General features: G+C 47.4%; 1 protein-coding gene across 9 annotated transcripts in view; it reads right to left on the bottom strand.

Annotated features, from left to right (window-relative positions):
- Positions 1-16,709, bottom strand: part of STN1 (STN1 subunit of CST complex) — a 426,801-nt gene that overhangs the window by 217,150 nt on the left and 192,942 nt on the right. For 8 of the 9 annotated variants that reach the window (XM_069239456.1, XM_069239461.1, XM_069239459.1 and 5 more), the window contains one exon: positions 5,446-5,541. In XM_069239456.1, the coding sequence (XP_069095557.1) occupies positions 5,446-5,541 (96 nt within the window). Of the gene's footprint in view, positions 1-5,127; positions 5,229-5,445; positions 5,542-16,709 lie in introns of all 9 variants that reach the window. The other variant, XM_069239464.1, reaches the window with a different exon arrangement.

Genomic DNA, 16,709 nt, shown 5'->3' with positions numbered 1-16,709 from the left:
AGTTTGTTGCCTGCTTGGGCATTTGCCTCATCCTTGGGCTTCCTCCTGAAGCCTTTTGGATGATCTATCGCCTGTCTTCTAAGAGTTTTTAGTGCACTTAGTTTTTCCTGTAAGGGCCTGTAGTTTGCTACTGTCTGATTATTGATTCCCTTCTCAACAAGCTACATTCTTGCCGGTCTGGGACCCGGCCATAGCCAGCACAAGCCATTATGGCAGACCAACCACAGACAACAACCAGAGATTAAGGTACTTATCGTCTACATTAAAAGATACAAGGGAGGAGGGGAGTACAGGTTATTCCCCGCTTCTGCAAGACTGCAAGGGGCCTACCTCCTGTGCTTATTGCAAGCAGAGTTGGCCCCTCACTATGAACTCAAACTTAAGCCTGGGGACTCTTGCTCTGAGCCTGTTGGCCTTTAAGGCCGCCTTGATCAACGTTCGCTTGCACTGGATATTTTTAACCTGCTAGAGGGAAATACATGGATACACTATTCCTAAGTGAGAACTGGATGAATGAGGAGTAAGAAAGGGGTCGGGGGTAGCTATTATCTTTAAACAGTCGTTCAAGTGTAAAACATTTAGGCTGAATTAACTTAAGGGTGCTGAAGCCCTTGGGCTCAGCATTCCCCCCAATCCCAATCACTTGTTCTCTCGGTTGTTAGTTTATTGCCCTCTGGCTATGCAGTTGACTTTTTGGCTTCCTTGGACCAAGTTTTGGCTCCAATCGGCATAAACTATGCAAATATTACGATTCCAGGGGATTTTAATGCCCAGTTGGAGAAAGCAAACAAGCCTGTGTCCACGCTTTCCTGGAAGACTTAGCCTCTGTTAACCTGAAATATGTGGATATGGGCCCCACACACATAGCTGGACATGCCATAGACGGCATTTTCTCCAATACAGAGGTCCAGAGAGAAAACTCAGTTCAAGCGGGCTGGTCGCAGTGGCGAGAAGCACACTTTTGCTCGATCAGGGACTACGATCTTGGAATAAGGTCTGGCTTCCTAATCTAAAAAATGCCCTTGACACATCTAGACCGGTGTTGCTGAGTAATGTACATGCCTGTGACAGAGCAATTTCAGAGCGGCTCCTAAAAGCAGCCAACTCTTCAGTATCTGTGAAGTCCACCAGGAATGGGTGCAATACACGCTTGGATGGATGGTTTATTCAGGATTTGGCACCGGAGAGAACAGCTTGTAAAAAGCTTGAGCGAGTGTGGCATCGTCACTATACAAAGGAGGATAAAATCTGTTTTAAAATGGCCCTCCATGTGTATCAAAAGAACATTAATATAGCAGGCTGCTCTTTCTATACTCAGCAAATTTCAGAAGCTGACAATGACAGTAAGGACATTTTTAAGACTGACACTAGCTTTGTCGATCCCAAAGCAAAGGCCACCCTTACGGTGGCAGGTGCATCTTCATATCAGGAGTTGTTTTCAGCCTCACTCCAAACAGGGACTATCTCCACGGCCTGGAAAAGAGCCAGTGCTCTCCCTATCCCAAAAAAAAGTCAACGCAGACCCAGAGGTTTTAGCCAATTTCTGCCCCGTTTCACTACTGCCTGCGGCAACAAAGATTTTGCAAAAGTGTGTAAATATCCAACTTAACACTTTCCTTAATAGACTTACCGCAGTAGGTGGCTGCGCAATGTTGTGTCAGCGGCATGGGAATTTTGAAAAAGAGGTATAGGAAATGAGGGAGGATGACCATTTTAATAATAGCCACATGTCTTGCCATAGAGAGGGGGAGCTTAATCCAGCAGTCTACTTGTGTAGATAGTTTATCGATGGCGGACCCAAAGTTAAGCCAGAGAATCTGATATTTCTTCCTGTGTAGATGTATGTCCAAGTATTTAGTGGAGTTGATACTCCAAGTTAGGGAATATTCTATGGCAACATTCTGTGTGCTGTCAGTAAGTGAGAAGAGTTCTGATTTAGCCCAGTTTATGTGTAGATCGGAGAGGTCTCCAAAAGTAAAATTTCACAGATTAAAGGTGGGAGATTATCAGAGGGGTGGTGAATAAAAAGTAGTATGTCATCTGCATACATGCATAGTAAAAGGTGGTGAACCAATGGGATCTATCACGATAATAAAGGGGAGTGGAGATAAAGGGCAGTCTTGCCTAGTCCCTCTAGTCACAGTGAAAGGGCCTGTGATTGATCCATTTACTCACAGTCGGGCTACAGGGCTGGAGTAAAGGAGCATAGTCAGTTAGATGAAACTGTAGGCCTAGTTCGGCCAATGTGGCACTCAGGAAGGACCATTTCAAGGAATCAAATGCCTTTTGGCATCTAATAGGGCAACGGCATTAGGGGTCCCATGAGACAGCCTATTTAGCACAGCAAATATCATGTGCAGGTTTAATGAGGTGGGGAACAAAGCCTGCCTGAATGGGAGATTTATTTGCTATATTAAGAGGAACAGTCAAGTGGCAATGGCCTTAACTAAAGTGTTATTATCCAGATTGAGAAGGGGGAGAGGGCAGTAGGAGATACATAGTTGGGGGTCTTTCCCATGCTTCAGAAGGAACGTGAAGATGGCCATTCGCAATGAAGGTGGCAGGGTGCCTGTTTCAAGGGATTCCACATACGTGTTGAGGAGATATGTAGTTATAGGTGTTTATATGCTTTATAGAAAGCACCCATGATGCCATCCAGGCCAGAGGCTTTAGATCCACCTGGGGCATTTATGGCCTGGATGATTTCTTCACAGGAGCCAAGTTCACTTAAAAAGCGCTGTTGACCATCAGTGATCTTCACCATTCTGATCTGCGCAAGATAATCCACAATCCCCGCTGAGTGGCTCATCGTGCAGGAGAAGTATAACCGTTCATTATAGCATAGAAATTGCGCCATTATGCTTGCCGTATCCAAGATTATCTCACCAGTATGGAATGTAACATAGTGATGTAGCCACTAAGGTGATTGGGTTGGACTAGCCATGCCACAGTATGACCAGGGCATTCTCCTCGATTATCGTCTGGCCTGGAGTGTTTTCCCAGGTATACTATTTCCTTATCAGCCAGGTCCCCGAATTCAGACATTAAGACTGAGCGTCTGTGCAATTGAAGGGGACAGTGGGGGGTGGAGTTGGGGGGGGGGGGGGGGGAGAAGAGTCCTCGCGATTGATGTCACTCAGCTCGGTCTCGATTATAATACCACAGTTTAATGTGGGACTAGCTTAATGAAAAATCTGCTTCAAAAGTTGATCATCTCAAGTACTGGGAAATTGTATCCCTTACTATAAAACCACATAGCCAATGCTATGAAAAATAAATGGCAAGTAAATCCCTAGTTGAAAAACATCTAAGTATCGAACTCATTGGGAAGACCCTGAACTTGGGAAGTGAATTAACCCCCTTTTGCGGATGTCAACAAATGAAAATTGAGGCGGACACGGAGCTCAGGAAAGTTGATCAAAGAATACGTTTTATAATACTTGTGATCCTGGGATTCGTGTATAAAAACATGTTTTTCAGTTCCTTATTACACACGCTTGAGACCCACCCATTCTCCTAAATGACAAAGCCACTCAACTGTAAGACCTTATTACAGTTGAGTTCTGATGTTACAAGCCTGCTGCCAGAGCCAACAGCCAGCGCAAAAGGCAGGACAGGACATGACTCATAATTAAAGCTACAGTTTAAACAACAAAAATGGAAAATGGCTTTCTGTCCTCCTGCTTTTTTTTCAAGCTGAATAGTGAAGAGCAGAAAGGAGGTAATTATGACAGCATGTTTATTTTTTGTGCGCCTTAGGTAACCATAGAAAAGATACAATCTCTCTGCCTATCTCTACAAATTGGAAGTTACAGTGCCTCTCTTAATCTTAGATTTGTATTAAACTAATTCTAATATCTTTTTGCGCAAAATATCTAACTACTTTTTTTGCACAAGAGATTCTACTTTTACTCTTCAAGTTTGCAAACATGTTATCGTTATAATATGAACGAGCAACAAACCATTTAAGGGGTGTGTGAGAAAGGTGATGGTGTGGACATGTATGTACGGAATAAAGTGCCCCCTGCTGTACATTAAAGGAATATTGCAAGTTATCTCGGAGTCCCATTACCTCATAAAGGCCTTTGGCCTTGCTTCTCTATATGGTCAGGGAACTCGTTGGTGAGTTCTGATATCCTAATAATGTAAAGCACTGGGTCATTCATCCCATACACAAAGCAATGACCAGCTTTGCAATGATCAACGTCGTTGAAGTACTTCAAGGTCTCATTCACAGGCCTATCTCTAGCTCTCCTCCCCTCCAGAAATAGACAAGCCGATATTTTCCACGTCGATTTCAAAACCTCGTCTCCATTATTTGGCACGTAGCATCTTAATGAATCACAGTGAGGTCAACATTTTGAAATAGGAGAGTTTGAGTCACTCGTGTTTTATTTTCTTAGTGTGCCTGTTTGCAAAACATATTCTGACATAAATAGATTGTAAACCTTGGTAGAATGCTTATTTTAAGAAACTCTGCTTTCTGAGTAGCCAACAGCGCCCATTGTTAAATTTTTTTATAACACAAGGACTGAACAGCAGAGTTTGGTGTCCAACGGCGAATCTAAGGAACACCGAAGCTACTGTGCGAGAGGCTTGACTGAAGCTGCGGAAGGGCGCGGCAAGTTGGCAGCGGCCTGAAAGTAAAAGCAGGAACTCTTGGAACAAACTGCAAATGTTAAAGAAAAACGATGGGTGAGAGCTGAAAGAAAGGGAGGGACTCGACTGGTACAAAGTTGATGTAACCAGCAACAACGTACTTATTGCCTTCCAGGTGATGCAAATATTACTTCTGCTAACTTATTACTTTAATCATACTCAATTAAAATCTGACGAATATTCAGGTTTAATTCATAAAGCACCCGGGACGGAACAAGCCTGCAATGGATAACCTCCGGCTAGTGGAAGAAAACAATGAATGAACAAACATTAGAGAATCCTTCTAAACATCGGAAAAGTTGATTCCACCATGTTTGCCATTTCTCATCAGTCTTGGATGAACCCTAAAATGTAAAGTCAAATTTAAAAATGGCAGGTAACGTCTCACGTCTCTCGAGTCATGGGCTAGTGCTCATACGTACTGCTGAGACCAATACGGCCGAAAACCAGGCAGTGTTGCCGGTGTACCTGTGCAAATGGGAGACGGTCTGGAAATTTGTGATGGACTCCTATTTCCGGGAACAGTCGTCTCCGATTTACATGTGGTCTGGTGTGATATCATTGACAAGCTAAAAAAAAAAAACAATGCAATGGAACGCTACCCAGAGTAACTCCCAGTGGCAAAGAAGTACTGGTTCAATCACTTACACCTCTCACTTATTTTGTTTTTCTACAGTTGCTTCTTAGTATGTTTTAATCGACCACAGGTTTTGGAAAAAAACAGCTACTTTAAAACAATATGATCTACTTTGAAGGAGTTAAACGATAAGATAAATGATTTCTTACCTCCATAGCGGTAAAAATTCTCTTTCTCTCTTTTATCAACCACAATTCCTAGAATGTCAACTTGCTTTATTGGGTGTTGTTTGTAGAAAAATACACCTGCAAAACACCACACACAATGCCAAATATTAGTGGGCAGATTACATAGCTGCACTAAATTTCCGCACCAGGTACAAAGGACATATATTGTAGTTGGGAAAGAAACCAGAAAATGTAATTATTTCTTGGATTTAGAATGGGTAGTAACAAGTTATTAAGCTTAAGGCACTGCCCTGGTTTACTTGAGACAAAGGGGAGTAGACGTGGCAATTCTCCAGGAGACGCACCTGGTCAAAGGGGAAGTGAACATTTGAGAAGGAGATGGAGTAGTTAATTATATACCGCAAGGTGCTCTTTGTTCTCCAGGAGAGCACTGATTTGAATAAACCTAGGAGGAGTGCCATTTGAATCCACTAATGTTTCCACTGACAGACAGGGGCGATATGTCTTTGTACTGGGGGACTCAACGGGATACAATTAACAATGGGTTGTATATTTGCTCCATATGCGGGCAAGACACAGTTCCCGAGTCTTTGACACCTGTAGTCTGTGAACACACAGGTCCCAATGGTATTGGGAGGAGGTTACATCTGTGTGGTGGACATGACACCGGATAGGTCCACACCCCCTCCTGCAGACTCCCCGAGTATAAGGCTAGCACAGGGCATCCGAGAATGGATGAGGAACTGGGGAGCAGAAGATGTTTGAAGGCACCAAAACAGTATGTAGAGGGAACACCTCTTTCATTCCCCTGTCTATGACTTGCATATGAGATATGAGACTTGATAAGCTAGAGTGCTCCCCTGGATTTGGTGCACGTCATTACTATAGAGTATCTCAGATGCACGATAAACAGGGCCAGTGGAATTATCAATCAGTCAAGTAATTGTAAAGCACGGCTATTCACCCGTTAGGGTCTCAAGGCGCTGGGGGGGGGGGGGGGAAGAGGGGGGGAGAGCAGTAAGTGAAGGTAAGAGGGGATCAGGTGAAGAGCTAAGTTTTTAGGTCCTTTCTGAATTGAGAAAGCGTAGGAGATCTTCTGAGGTGGATCGGGAGGGGGTTCCAGGTCTTGGCAGCGTGGTGGGAGAAGGACCTTCCTCCGGCTGTGGCCTTCTGGATGCATGTGACGGCGGCAAGGTCGGCGGAGCGGGGGTGTCTGGTGGGCGTGTAGAAGTGGAGTCTTTGGTTGAGGTATTCTGTGCTGGCATTGTGGAGGGCTTTGTATGCATAGGTGAGAAGTCTGAATGCAATTTTCTTGTCTATTGGGAGCCAGTGCAGTAAGGCGGAGGTGTGGCTGTGTTTGGGGGCATTCTTGATGAGACGGGCAGATGCGTTCTGGATGTATTGTAGTCTTTTTTGTACCTTGGTGGTGGTTCCGGTATAGAGTGCGTTGCCATAGTCCAAGCAGCTGCTGACAAGGGCCTGGGTGACTGTTCTTTTGGTTTCGGTAAGGGTCCATTTGAAGATCTTCCGAAGCATGTGCATGGTGTTGAAACAGGTAGAGGAGACTGCGCTGACTTGACGGTTCATCGAGAGTGATGAGTCCAGGATGAATCTGAGGTTGCGGGCGTGGTCAGTGGGGGCTGGAGTGCTTCCGAGGGCTGTGGATCACCAGGAAATGTCCCATGCTGAGGGGTTGTTGCTGATGACAAGGACTTCTGTTTTTTCGGTATTTAGCTTGAGGCAGCTCTCCTTCAATGCGGCGACTGCCTTCATTCAGTTGTGGAAGTTGGCTTTGGCTGTGTGTGGCTTTGGCTGTGTGTGGGTCGTTGGTGAGGGAGATGATTAGCTGTGTGTCGACGATGTTGAGTGTGTGGTGTCTGGCGATGGTAGCTAGGGGGGCCATGTAGAGGTTGAAGAGAGTGGGGCTCAGAGAGGAGCCTTGCGGGATGCCGCAGATGATCTTGGTGGCCTCTGAGTAGAAGGGGGGTAGTCAGACTTTTTGGGTTCTGTCAGAGAGGAAGGAGGTGATCCATTCTAGTGCCTTATCTCGGATGCCCGGCATCGTGGAGACGAGTACTTAGAGTGCGGTGGGAGATGGTGTTGAAGGCGGCGGACAGGTCGAGGAGGATGAGAGCAGTGGTCTCACCCCTATGTAGGAGGATGCGAGGAGGGCGGTCTCAGTGCTGTGGTTGCTCCGGAAGCCAGACTGAGAGGGGTCAGGGATGTTGTAGAGCTCGATGTGTTTGGTGAGTTGTCTGTTGACAGCCTTTTCGATGACCTTGGCTGGGAAGGGGAGTAAAGAGATGGCCTGGAAGTTCTTGAGGTCGCCTGGGTCTGCAGTTGGTTTCTTCAGTAAGGGCTTGATTTCACTGTATTTCCAGATTTCTGAGAAGGTGGCAGTTTCGAAGGAGCAGTTGATGATGGGCCAGAGCTTGAGTGCGATGGTGCTACTCGCTTTGTTGAAGATGTGGTGGGGGGTAGGGATCGGAGGGAGAGCCAGAGTGGATGGATTTCATGAAGTCGAGGGTTTCCTCGGAGATGTTGGCCCAACAGAGTAGATCATGGGGGTTTGGTAGAGCTTTGGTGGAGGCTATGACAGTGCTGGGCGTAGGATAGTCTTGGGTTGGAAAACTGTAGCAGAGGTCTGCTATCTCGAGGTGGAAGTAGGTGGAGAGGTTGTTGCACAGTTCTTGTGATGGGAGGCTGTCTGTACAGTTTGGTCAGGGGTTGGTCAGTTCGCTGATGATTGTGAAGAGTTCTTTGCTGTTGTGTGCATTGTAGTTGATGCGTTCCTGGAAGGCGTTTCTCTTGGTGGTTCTGATGAGTTGTTGGTGTGTGTTTAAGGCTTTTTTGAAGGCTTCGTGGTTGGTGGTGGTCTTGTTGGTGCTCCATTTCCTTTTGAGGCATCTGCGGTTTTGTTTGGACTCCTTGAGGGCTGGGGTGAAGATGCTGGCTTTCTTAGATGAGCGCCTGTTGGAGAGTTTATTAATGGGGGCTAAGGTGTTGGCGCAGTCTGAGATCCAGTTGATAAGGTCCCGGGCAGCTGTGTTGGTGTCATCTGGAGGGGGTGGAGGGGTGAATTGTTGAGGCTGGTGAGTAGCTGGTCCTTGGTGATCTTGTTCCAGCTCCTGCGGGGTGGTAGGTGAGAGTGGTGTCGGTCGGGGGATTTGTTGAAGGTAAAGTGGAAACAGTGGTGGTCGGTCCATTGGAGTTCGGTCACGTGGCTGATAGAGATGTGGTTGCTGATGGAGAAGACGGGGTTGAGTGTGTGTCCGACGGAGTGGGTGGGCGAGGTGATGAGTTGCTTGAGTCCGAGGTTGGCAAGGTTTTCGAGCAGTGTCGTGGAGTTGTTGTCATTGGCGTTCTACAGGTGGAAGTTGCGGTCCCCGAGGAGTATGTAGTCCTTGGAAGCGAGCGCGTGGGTGGTGGTGATGTCAGCGATTGTGTCGCAGAATGAGGGGTGGGGGCTGGCGACCTGCAGATAAGGGTGCCTCGCAGAGTGGTGTTAGGGTTGGTTCCAATCTGGAAGTGGAGGAGCTCCATGTTGGTTTTGGAGTCTTTGGTGCTGGTAAAGAGACGTAGGGAGTCTTTGTGGACGATGGCGATGCCTCCCCCAGGGCTGTTCATGCAGTCTTTGCGGATGATCTTGTAGCCATTTGGGATGGCAATAGTGGTGTCTGGAGCCGAAGAGGGGTTAAGCCAGGTTTCTGTGAGGAAGGCGACGTCTGGGGACGTGGCGTCAATGAGGTTCCAGAGTTCGATGTCGTACCTGTGGATGGAGCGAGTGTTGATCAGGATACATCTGAGGTTGTGTTCTGTTTTGTGGGTCTTCGGGGGGAGGGCTTGAGTGATGGAGGCAGGTGAATTTGCAGTGGCGACAGGTGAAGGGTCCCTTGGTGTTGCATGGTGGTGCTTGCTTACAGTTGTTGTTGTGTCCTGGGTTGAGTGCGATGAGAGCTGCTGATGCGTAGTGGCGGTGGACGGGAGCTCCAGGGGTCCTGGCGCTGGTCGAAGGCAGGTCGCGGAGGGGCGCAGACAGGCTTGCCTTAGGCGTGGCCACACAGCAGCTGCCATTAAGTAGGGAGGGGGGGAGGAGAAGACAGTTGGGAGGCGGGAACGGCGTGAAAAAGGGGGGTGGGCCACGGGGGCAGCAGCGGCTGGGAGAGAGAATGAGGGGGGAGAGAGAGAGAGCGAAGCAAGAGATAAGAGAAACAAGGAAAAGATAGAAGGAAGCAGAAAGCGAAAGGCACAGAAAAACAGAACACAAAGGAAAAACTAGGAAAAAAGAAAAAAGAGGCAGAGGGCAGCCCAGCAGAAGTACAGAGCTCTCCCACCAGACACCATGGATGAGGCGCAGGCAGAAGTCTGCGGGTGGAGGAGGGCCTTGAACTACTGACAGAGGTCAGAGTTCAGGGAACAGAGGGGCTTCACTTACCCGTGGAGCTACGCGGTGGAAGAGCAGTTCACTGACCAGGTGAGTGAGGGTATGTAGCAAGGGAAGACTAAATTATGAAGCAGGTTTACTAAATTATGCGGCAAGAAAATAAAAATTATGCAGCACAATGCAACACATTTTGTTATAGTATCAGTTCATTATTTTGTCATTTTTACACATGTTAACACTTTCTGGACAAGGACTTCACTTTATTAGTATTTACTTTAACGGCCATCTACAGCAATATTCTGCGTTTTTAGTAATCTTTGATCCTTTTGAGCTAGAAAAAACATTTATTTTGTTAAAATCTGCAAATTATAAAACAGACAATGGATTATGTGGCAAATGTAGCAAACCCATAATTATGTGGAAAACGCTGCTGCAGCAGAACTGCACCATTCCAGTGGCCCCGAGTATGAGTCCATGAACTGGTGCAGAATGGCAAGTGCACACTAGGGTTGGTTTGTGAGCCACAGGCAGCCACTAGCAGTGGAAGTTGGATGCCTGTAGCAGGTTTGGCACACAGCCAAAGGCCCATCCTTGCATCCAACCCCCTCCAACTGCCTACACACTGTTGCACACAGCTTCTGTCTTGTGCACCTTGGCTTTGTCACAATGCCTAGCTTATGATCAAGCCCTGCACCTAAACCACTGGCCAATCCCCACTGCACAGGACTAGGCTTTGTTCCTATCCCTTGCAGCCAGCTAACCACAGCTGTTTAAGGCTTTCGGCCAAGCTCTGCACCAAACGCACTGGCCAATCCTCACTGCACAAGGTCAAAGGCCATGTTTTGTGCCTATCCTCTGTGGAATGTCAAGCACAGCTATTTATGGCTTTCGGCCAAACTCTGCACCCAACCTGTTAGCCAACTCACTGGTGTGCACGGTGGCTAAGTGAATGCTGGCTTTTTTGTTTCAAAGCCCCAATTTGGTGTCGCAAACACACATAGATTCATGGTTCTTTATTGTACCTTCTACAGGATATGTGGATGTCCCAGAGACCAAAAATCCAATTGGATTTAATTATTTTTTAACTTTAGTCCACTGATAGTGAGTGAACCAATGTTTGCGGAACATCTAGAAACTAATGATCCCGATATAACTTTCAACCCCACTCTGAAATATTTTTAAATGTTAATTTCTCCAAAACTCGTGAACAGTATTACACCAAACCAAGCAAAGACTTTCAGAAATAAAGGTCTACTTTCATGCCATGTTTGCTGTAATTCCATTCAACGTTTTTGTGAACCAGAGAGCAAATATTCCTAAGGTAGTTAAAATGGGAAAACCCATTTTTTTCTGCATTAAATTTGCCATGCCAAATATATATATATATATTACATTAACTTAAAAAACCAGGGACGTTATAGTTAGGCTCACATTTTAAACATACCAAACCACAGAAATTCACCCGGTATAGTTAGAGGTATCTCAAGTAACTCTAACTTGTGCCCTAAGGTAACTATAACTCACACCCCCGCCATGCACAGCTTTTTCATCAAATAATTTACTGCAAATGTTATATTGATATTATCAATGATGTTATCAAAGATGTCCTGAGTGTTAATTTTTTAATTACTTTACATTTATCCAACCATCACCAGTGGGATGCGGGCAGGGAGTGATTAAACGATTGCTTTTGCCGACAGGGAGCTGTATGTATTCAAAAGCAATGAAGGCTTCCGCATGAGTATTCCCGGGGCCAAAGTTAGACCGGGGAGGGGAAGGGTTGCGTCGCCTCCCTCCTCCATTTTGTATGGCCAGGATGGGGTCCCCAGGGCCGAAATCAGTTAGGTTGTTACAAGGGTTGGCCACGTGGCCCTCGGCCATGCAAGAAGCAGGGTTGGGTGGTTATGGGGGTTGGCCTAGGGCATGGCCACAGGCGACGCTCTACGGCCAATCCCCGCCGTGCATGGTGTAAAGATATCTGTATTAGACAACTGACTCCTCTTCAGTCCTAAGGTTACATGCTGTGTTTCAACATGGCACGAAGCCCGATTGGTCCGAGTGGACCAAGGATGAGACAACTTTAAAGAGTCAAGAGACTAATACCTATGCTAGGATTTTGACTTCAGCGTTAAGTAGGGATATGGGTTGGTATGAAAAACAATTGACAGGCCTTCCCTATCCCTTCCCTGGGTATTACCACTATGGAAGCCAGTCGCTGTTCCCTTCGCAATGAACCTATGCGCTGGTTCTCCTAGAACATATTACGCAGGTGAGAGGCCAGCTTGCAGGCCATCATCTTGTAAAATTCAATAGGCACTCTATTAGGGCCAATGGCCATGCCCGAGTTGAGATCTTGGATAGCTTGGCACATCTCAACGTCAGATAACTCTTCGTCTATGAGAGCCCTATCTGTTTGCTCAAGTGTTGGGAGATGTAGGTTGGCCAAAAGCTCCCTAGAGCCCTCAGCCGTGGAGGTAGCCATCAGGGAGTAGACCTTTGTACGGTAAGTGGTAAACGTATTTGCTATTTCCAATGGGTGTTACGCTAAGGCTCAAGAGCTGGAACACACCTTCAGAACTCAGCAGTCCCCTCCCTCTTGCCCAGCGTCGCCAGAAGTTGTCTGCTTTATTGCCCACCTCATACAAATGAAGTTGTGTCACCCTATAGCTCACTTTAGCAGCTTCAAATTGATTTATTTCTGTATTGCTGTTGTTTCAAGTGTAGGGCTTGAGGGTGTGAAGCAGGTAAGTCAGCATAAGATCTGTTTCCAATTTCAGCAGCTCCCTTTCCAGGGCCTCAGCATTAGCCCATTTATCTCACCTGTAGCCCAATATCAGTGACTTACCTTGTCCATGTATGATTGTTTTAAATGCCTCCCAGAGGGTCTGTGGCCAGTCCACAGACGCAACCTTCTCAGAAAAATATCAGTCTGTGGCCACGGTAATTCCCTATCTGCTGAGTGCTTCATCCAGACTCCCTACAAAAGACCAAAGGATGCCCAGAGTGTAAAGTGATCTGGTATCTCCCTGGCAAGGCGTTAGACCTATGATTAGTGACGAAGGTGTTGTGTATGGGAAAAGAGGTAATCAATTTGAGAAAGATTCCCATGTGCCCCAGGGTGGAAGGTAAAGCTTAGTGTGTTGGGGTGGTTTGCACAGCAGAGTTCTGACAGGCCCATAGCTGTGAGAAAGTCTGACACAGTTCGTTGGGAGGAAGTGGTCGTTCTTGTCCCTCACAAACCACCAAATTAAAGTTTCCTCCCAATATTAACTTACCCTCTGGCATTGCCAGCAGTAGTATACTGAGGTCCTGCAGGAGTAAGGCATGTAGGCAAGAAGGGACATAGAACAAACGTTAAGAGCGATGCCCTCCCAGGTCCCTGTGAGGCCTTCATATCTCCCTTGAGTGTCTGACCAGGTTTAATAGATGATGAACGGGAGTAACTTGCAAATGAGGATCCCGACTCTCCGGGAACCTTTCGTGTATCCCGCATGTGCTGCCATTTTGTACTCCCATCTGTCTAGTGCGCAGTAGGTGTTGCATATCATGTGGGTCTCCAAAAGGAGGATGATGTCGGGTGAGCAGCGTTTGATGTAGTTAACACCCATCATTTTATTTTATCTCCTAGGCCACTAACGTTCCAGGGGAGTAGTTTTATGGTCCACTTTTTTTTTGTGGGGCGGGGGAATCATTCAGATTTATGTAAAACTGGAAGTGTTGCCAGGTCCATTAAGCTAACATCCATACTCATGTCTCAGGGGAAACTGGGAACTTTTCTGTGTGTCTTCTTTATCCGTGCAGTGGGAAAGCTGTGCCACCGTACCTTGTATAACAAAACAAAACTATAAGCTAAATCCCTGAACTGTGCCTGCTCTCCGCATCTCTGCCTAGCAGACTTATAACTGCCCCTCACACCCATCCCCAAAATAGCAGAGTGCCTATCGCCCCCAACTAGGTCTAGAACTAGGGCAGCTGTAGCGACCAACTACCTCCATAATCCCACCCCCATCCCCAGTCGGGGTTTTAGCCTGTTACCAGTAGACCTCCATCCCTTGAATGCTTGTATGGGAACCGCGGAAGCCAACCAACAGCTCCACGTTGCATGATTGGGGAAGAGTTAGTAGGATAACAGGAGAGAGCGGAAGGAGTGGCTCTGGGCCCGGTTGTATGTATGGCCAAAATCTCACTTAGTCTGTGTTATGTCCCTCTCCATATCTAGGGTCAACTTGTCTGTCTTGCTGGCATTCCGACATTACAGGGTCGGGTTGGCTGTCAGTCGAGTCATTGCAGTGTTTCTTGGCATCAAATCATTTCCTTTGTCGGGCTGAGCAGCGTTTTTGTTGAGTGTCACCTGCTGGTCTCCAGCCCTCAAGCCAGTCCCATGCCTCCTCAGGGGTGGTGAAATGCTAGGTCTTCTCTCCTGCCACAACACACAGTTGCACTGGAGTATTTTCAGCCTTTTTCACGTAAAGCGCGTTTTATTTCTAGGAAGCTGTGATGGGGCTTTTTACACAAAAGAGTGAAGTTTGGAAAAAAATCTGATGGTCGTGTTTTCATATTTGACCGGGAAGGTGGGGTGAGTGGTCGGGTGCTTCACACAGCTTGTAGGATCTTGTCCAGGTCCCTGATGTTAAAAATGCGTGCAATTATTGTACAGGTAGCGCTCCTGGTCTCGGTCTGGTGTGTGGGACTCTGTGAGTCCTCTCAACAGAGAAGAATTTAGAGAGCCCCCGGGGCTGGAGGCCCTTCAGGGTGAGGTCTTCTAGGAAGAGGTCCGTTGCAGGGCCCTCTGCCTTCTCTGGGACCCTGACCATTCTTATAGTGTTTTATTCAAGAGCAGCCTTCATATTCTTACAGTTGTGCTCCCGTAAGTTCTGTTGTGGTGCTCAGTTCTTTGGCTTGGAGCTGCAGGGTGGCAGGTCCTGTCTGGTTGGTCACAAGGTGTCCTCTGCCTCTTTCAAACTTGTGTTCATGCTGCGGAGGTCTGCCCGCACCAGCGTGACCTCGGTGGATACCATGGTTATTTTGTTTTCCAGGGAGGAACCTACCGCCTGGATCGCTGCTAAAAAGTCTTTAAGGGTGAGCGAGCTATTGTCATCTGGAGGGTGTGCGGTGGGGCTGGTTGATTCATCCGGTAAGGATTTGGGCCTTCCTTCACAAGGTAATGCAAATTTGTCCAGCTTAGTTTGAATGGGGGCCCTGGGGCCACAACCCACGACCCTATCATCTCGTCCAAAGTGTGCTGTTGCATCTCTCCAGAAATTAGAAAAAGTGAGGTGGACCGGCTTAGAAACTCACCGCTGCCTGCAGAGGGAAGAACCCCAGAGGGTTATCCCCCTGCAGTCTGTCGGGTTTCTCATCACCGGCCTTGCCTACTCTGCGACTCCTGACAGTACATCATTGATTAGCACTCCTGTGTCCAAAAGCAGACGGTGATCTCACAACCCATTAGGATTTGGGAGGGAAACCGTCCTCCAACAGCCCCTATGTGGGGGCCAATCTGCCCCAGCGACTCCCCAACACCCAGGGATCACTGCTACACAAAACGGCTTGGATCCACAAAGTCCCAATTCTGGGTTTGAGTGGCTAGAGCAGTCACCTGTGCACTCGGCCAGGACTCCCATGCGAAGGGGGAGCACCTCAATTGTGTGGAGAATGATCTGCGGAAGAGCTTGTAGCCCTCTGTATTCACTGTCTCTGTCCTGGTCTTATGAGTAGATTAATCATGTTTCAGCCTGACTTTCCCAGGACCTTGTCTGTCTCACATCAATAATCAATCAGTATTTGTAGAGCGCGGCTACTCCCCTGTGAGGGTCTCAAGGCACTGGGGGGAGGGGTGGGCCTCATCTGAAGAGCAACGTCTTGAGGTTCTTCCTGAAGATGGTGAGCGACGGGCTTTGTCTGAGGTGCAGGGGGAGGTTGTTCCAGCTCTTCGCTGCAGTGTAGGTGAAGGATCATCCTCTGGCAGTGGTTTTGCGGATGCAAGGGATGGTGTTCAGGGCCATCTGGGAGGAGGCGGGGGCTGGTGGGGGTGTGGAAGGAGACGCAGTGGTTCAGGTAGGCTGTTCCTGGGTTTTGCATGGCCTTGTACTTGTGGGTGAGAAGCCTGAAGGTGATTCGCTTCTCAACCGATAGCCGATGGAGGGTCCTCGGGTGTTGGGAGATGTGTTCTCGGCAAGGGAGATCCAGAATGAGTCTGGTGGCGACGTTTTGGATGAGTTGTAGTTTTTTTATGTTCCTAGTTGAGGTGCCGGTGTAGAGGGTGTTGCCGTAGTCAAGCTTGCTATTGACTTAAGCATGGGTGACTGTCCTGTGACAGTCTGCTGGGATCCATCTGAAGATCTTCTGAAGTTTGTGGTGTGTGTGCCAGCAGGAGGAGGCAACAGAGGTTACCTGGCGGGTCATGGATAGGGAGGAGTCGATGATGATTCCTATGTTTTGGGCGTGCTCAGTTGGTGTAGGAGGGGGGGGTGCTGAGGGATGTGGGCCACCACGTATCGAATAAAGATTTAACAGGTTTCATAAACTGAGCTCTTAACCGTACAAAATACTTTCTTTTCGTGGAAAGTCCGACAGGTATTACCAAGTTCTGTAAGGAAATGCACTATATAAAGTGTTAATGTTTTTTTTGTTTTTTTTAAATTGGGAATATAATCTAGCACACAGCAAGATATAAGGATAAAGGGAGCACTTTATAAAGAACATATGTGTTTTAGCAGGAGCACCTCAAACAAGAAGTGGTGAACGTAGAACTGTACAGTGCGTGAGGTCGGATTGAGATGTGATTACAGAAACCAGAACGTGATGGGGCAGGGGTGAGAACATTCAAGTGGAGTGCCTTCCAGGGTGTGTTTGTAAAGGGCTGAGTCTTTTGTCCAGGAGAATAAGGTGCAATGATTCC

This window comes from Pleurodeles waltl, chromosome 6 (assembly GCF_031143425.1).
Source record: "Pleurodeles waltl isolate 20211129_DDA chromosome 6, aPleWal1.hap1.20221129, whole genome shotgun sequence".
NCBI classification, from domain to species: domain Eukaryota; kingdom Metazoa; phylum Chordata; class Amphibia; order Caudata; family Salamandridae; genus Pleurodeles; species Pleurodeles waltl.
Note: the sequence above shows the minus strand (reverse complement) of the source record. Positions and strands in the feature narration are given on the sequence as shown.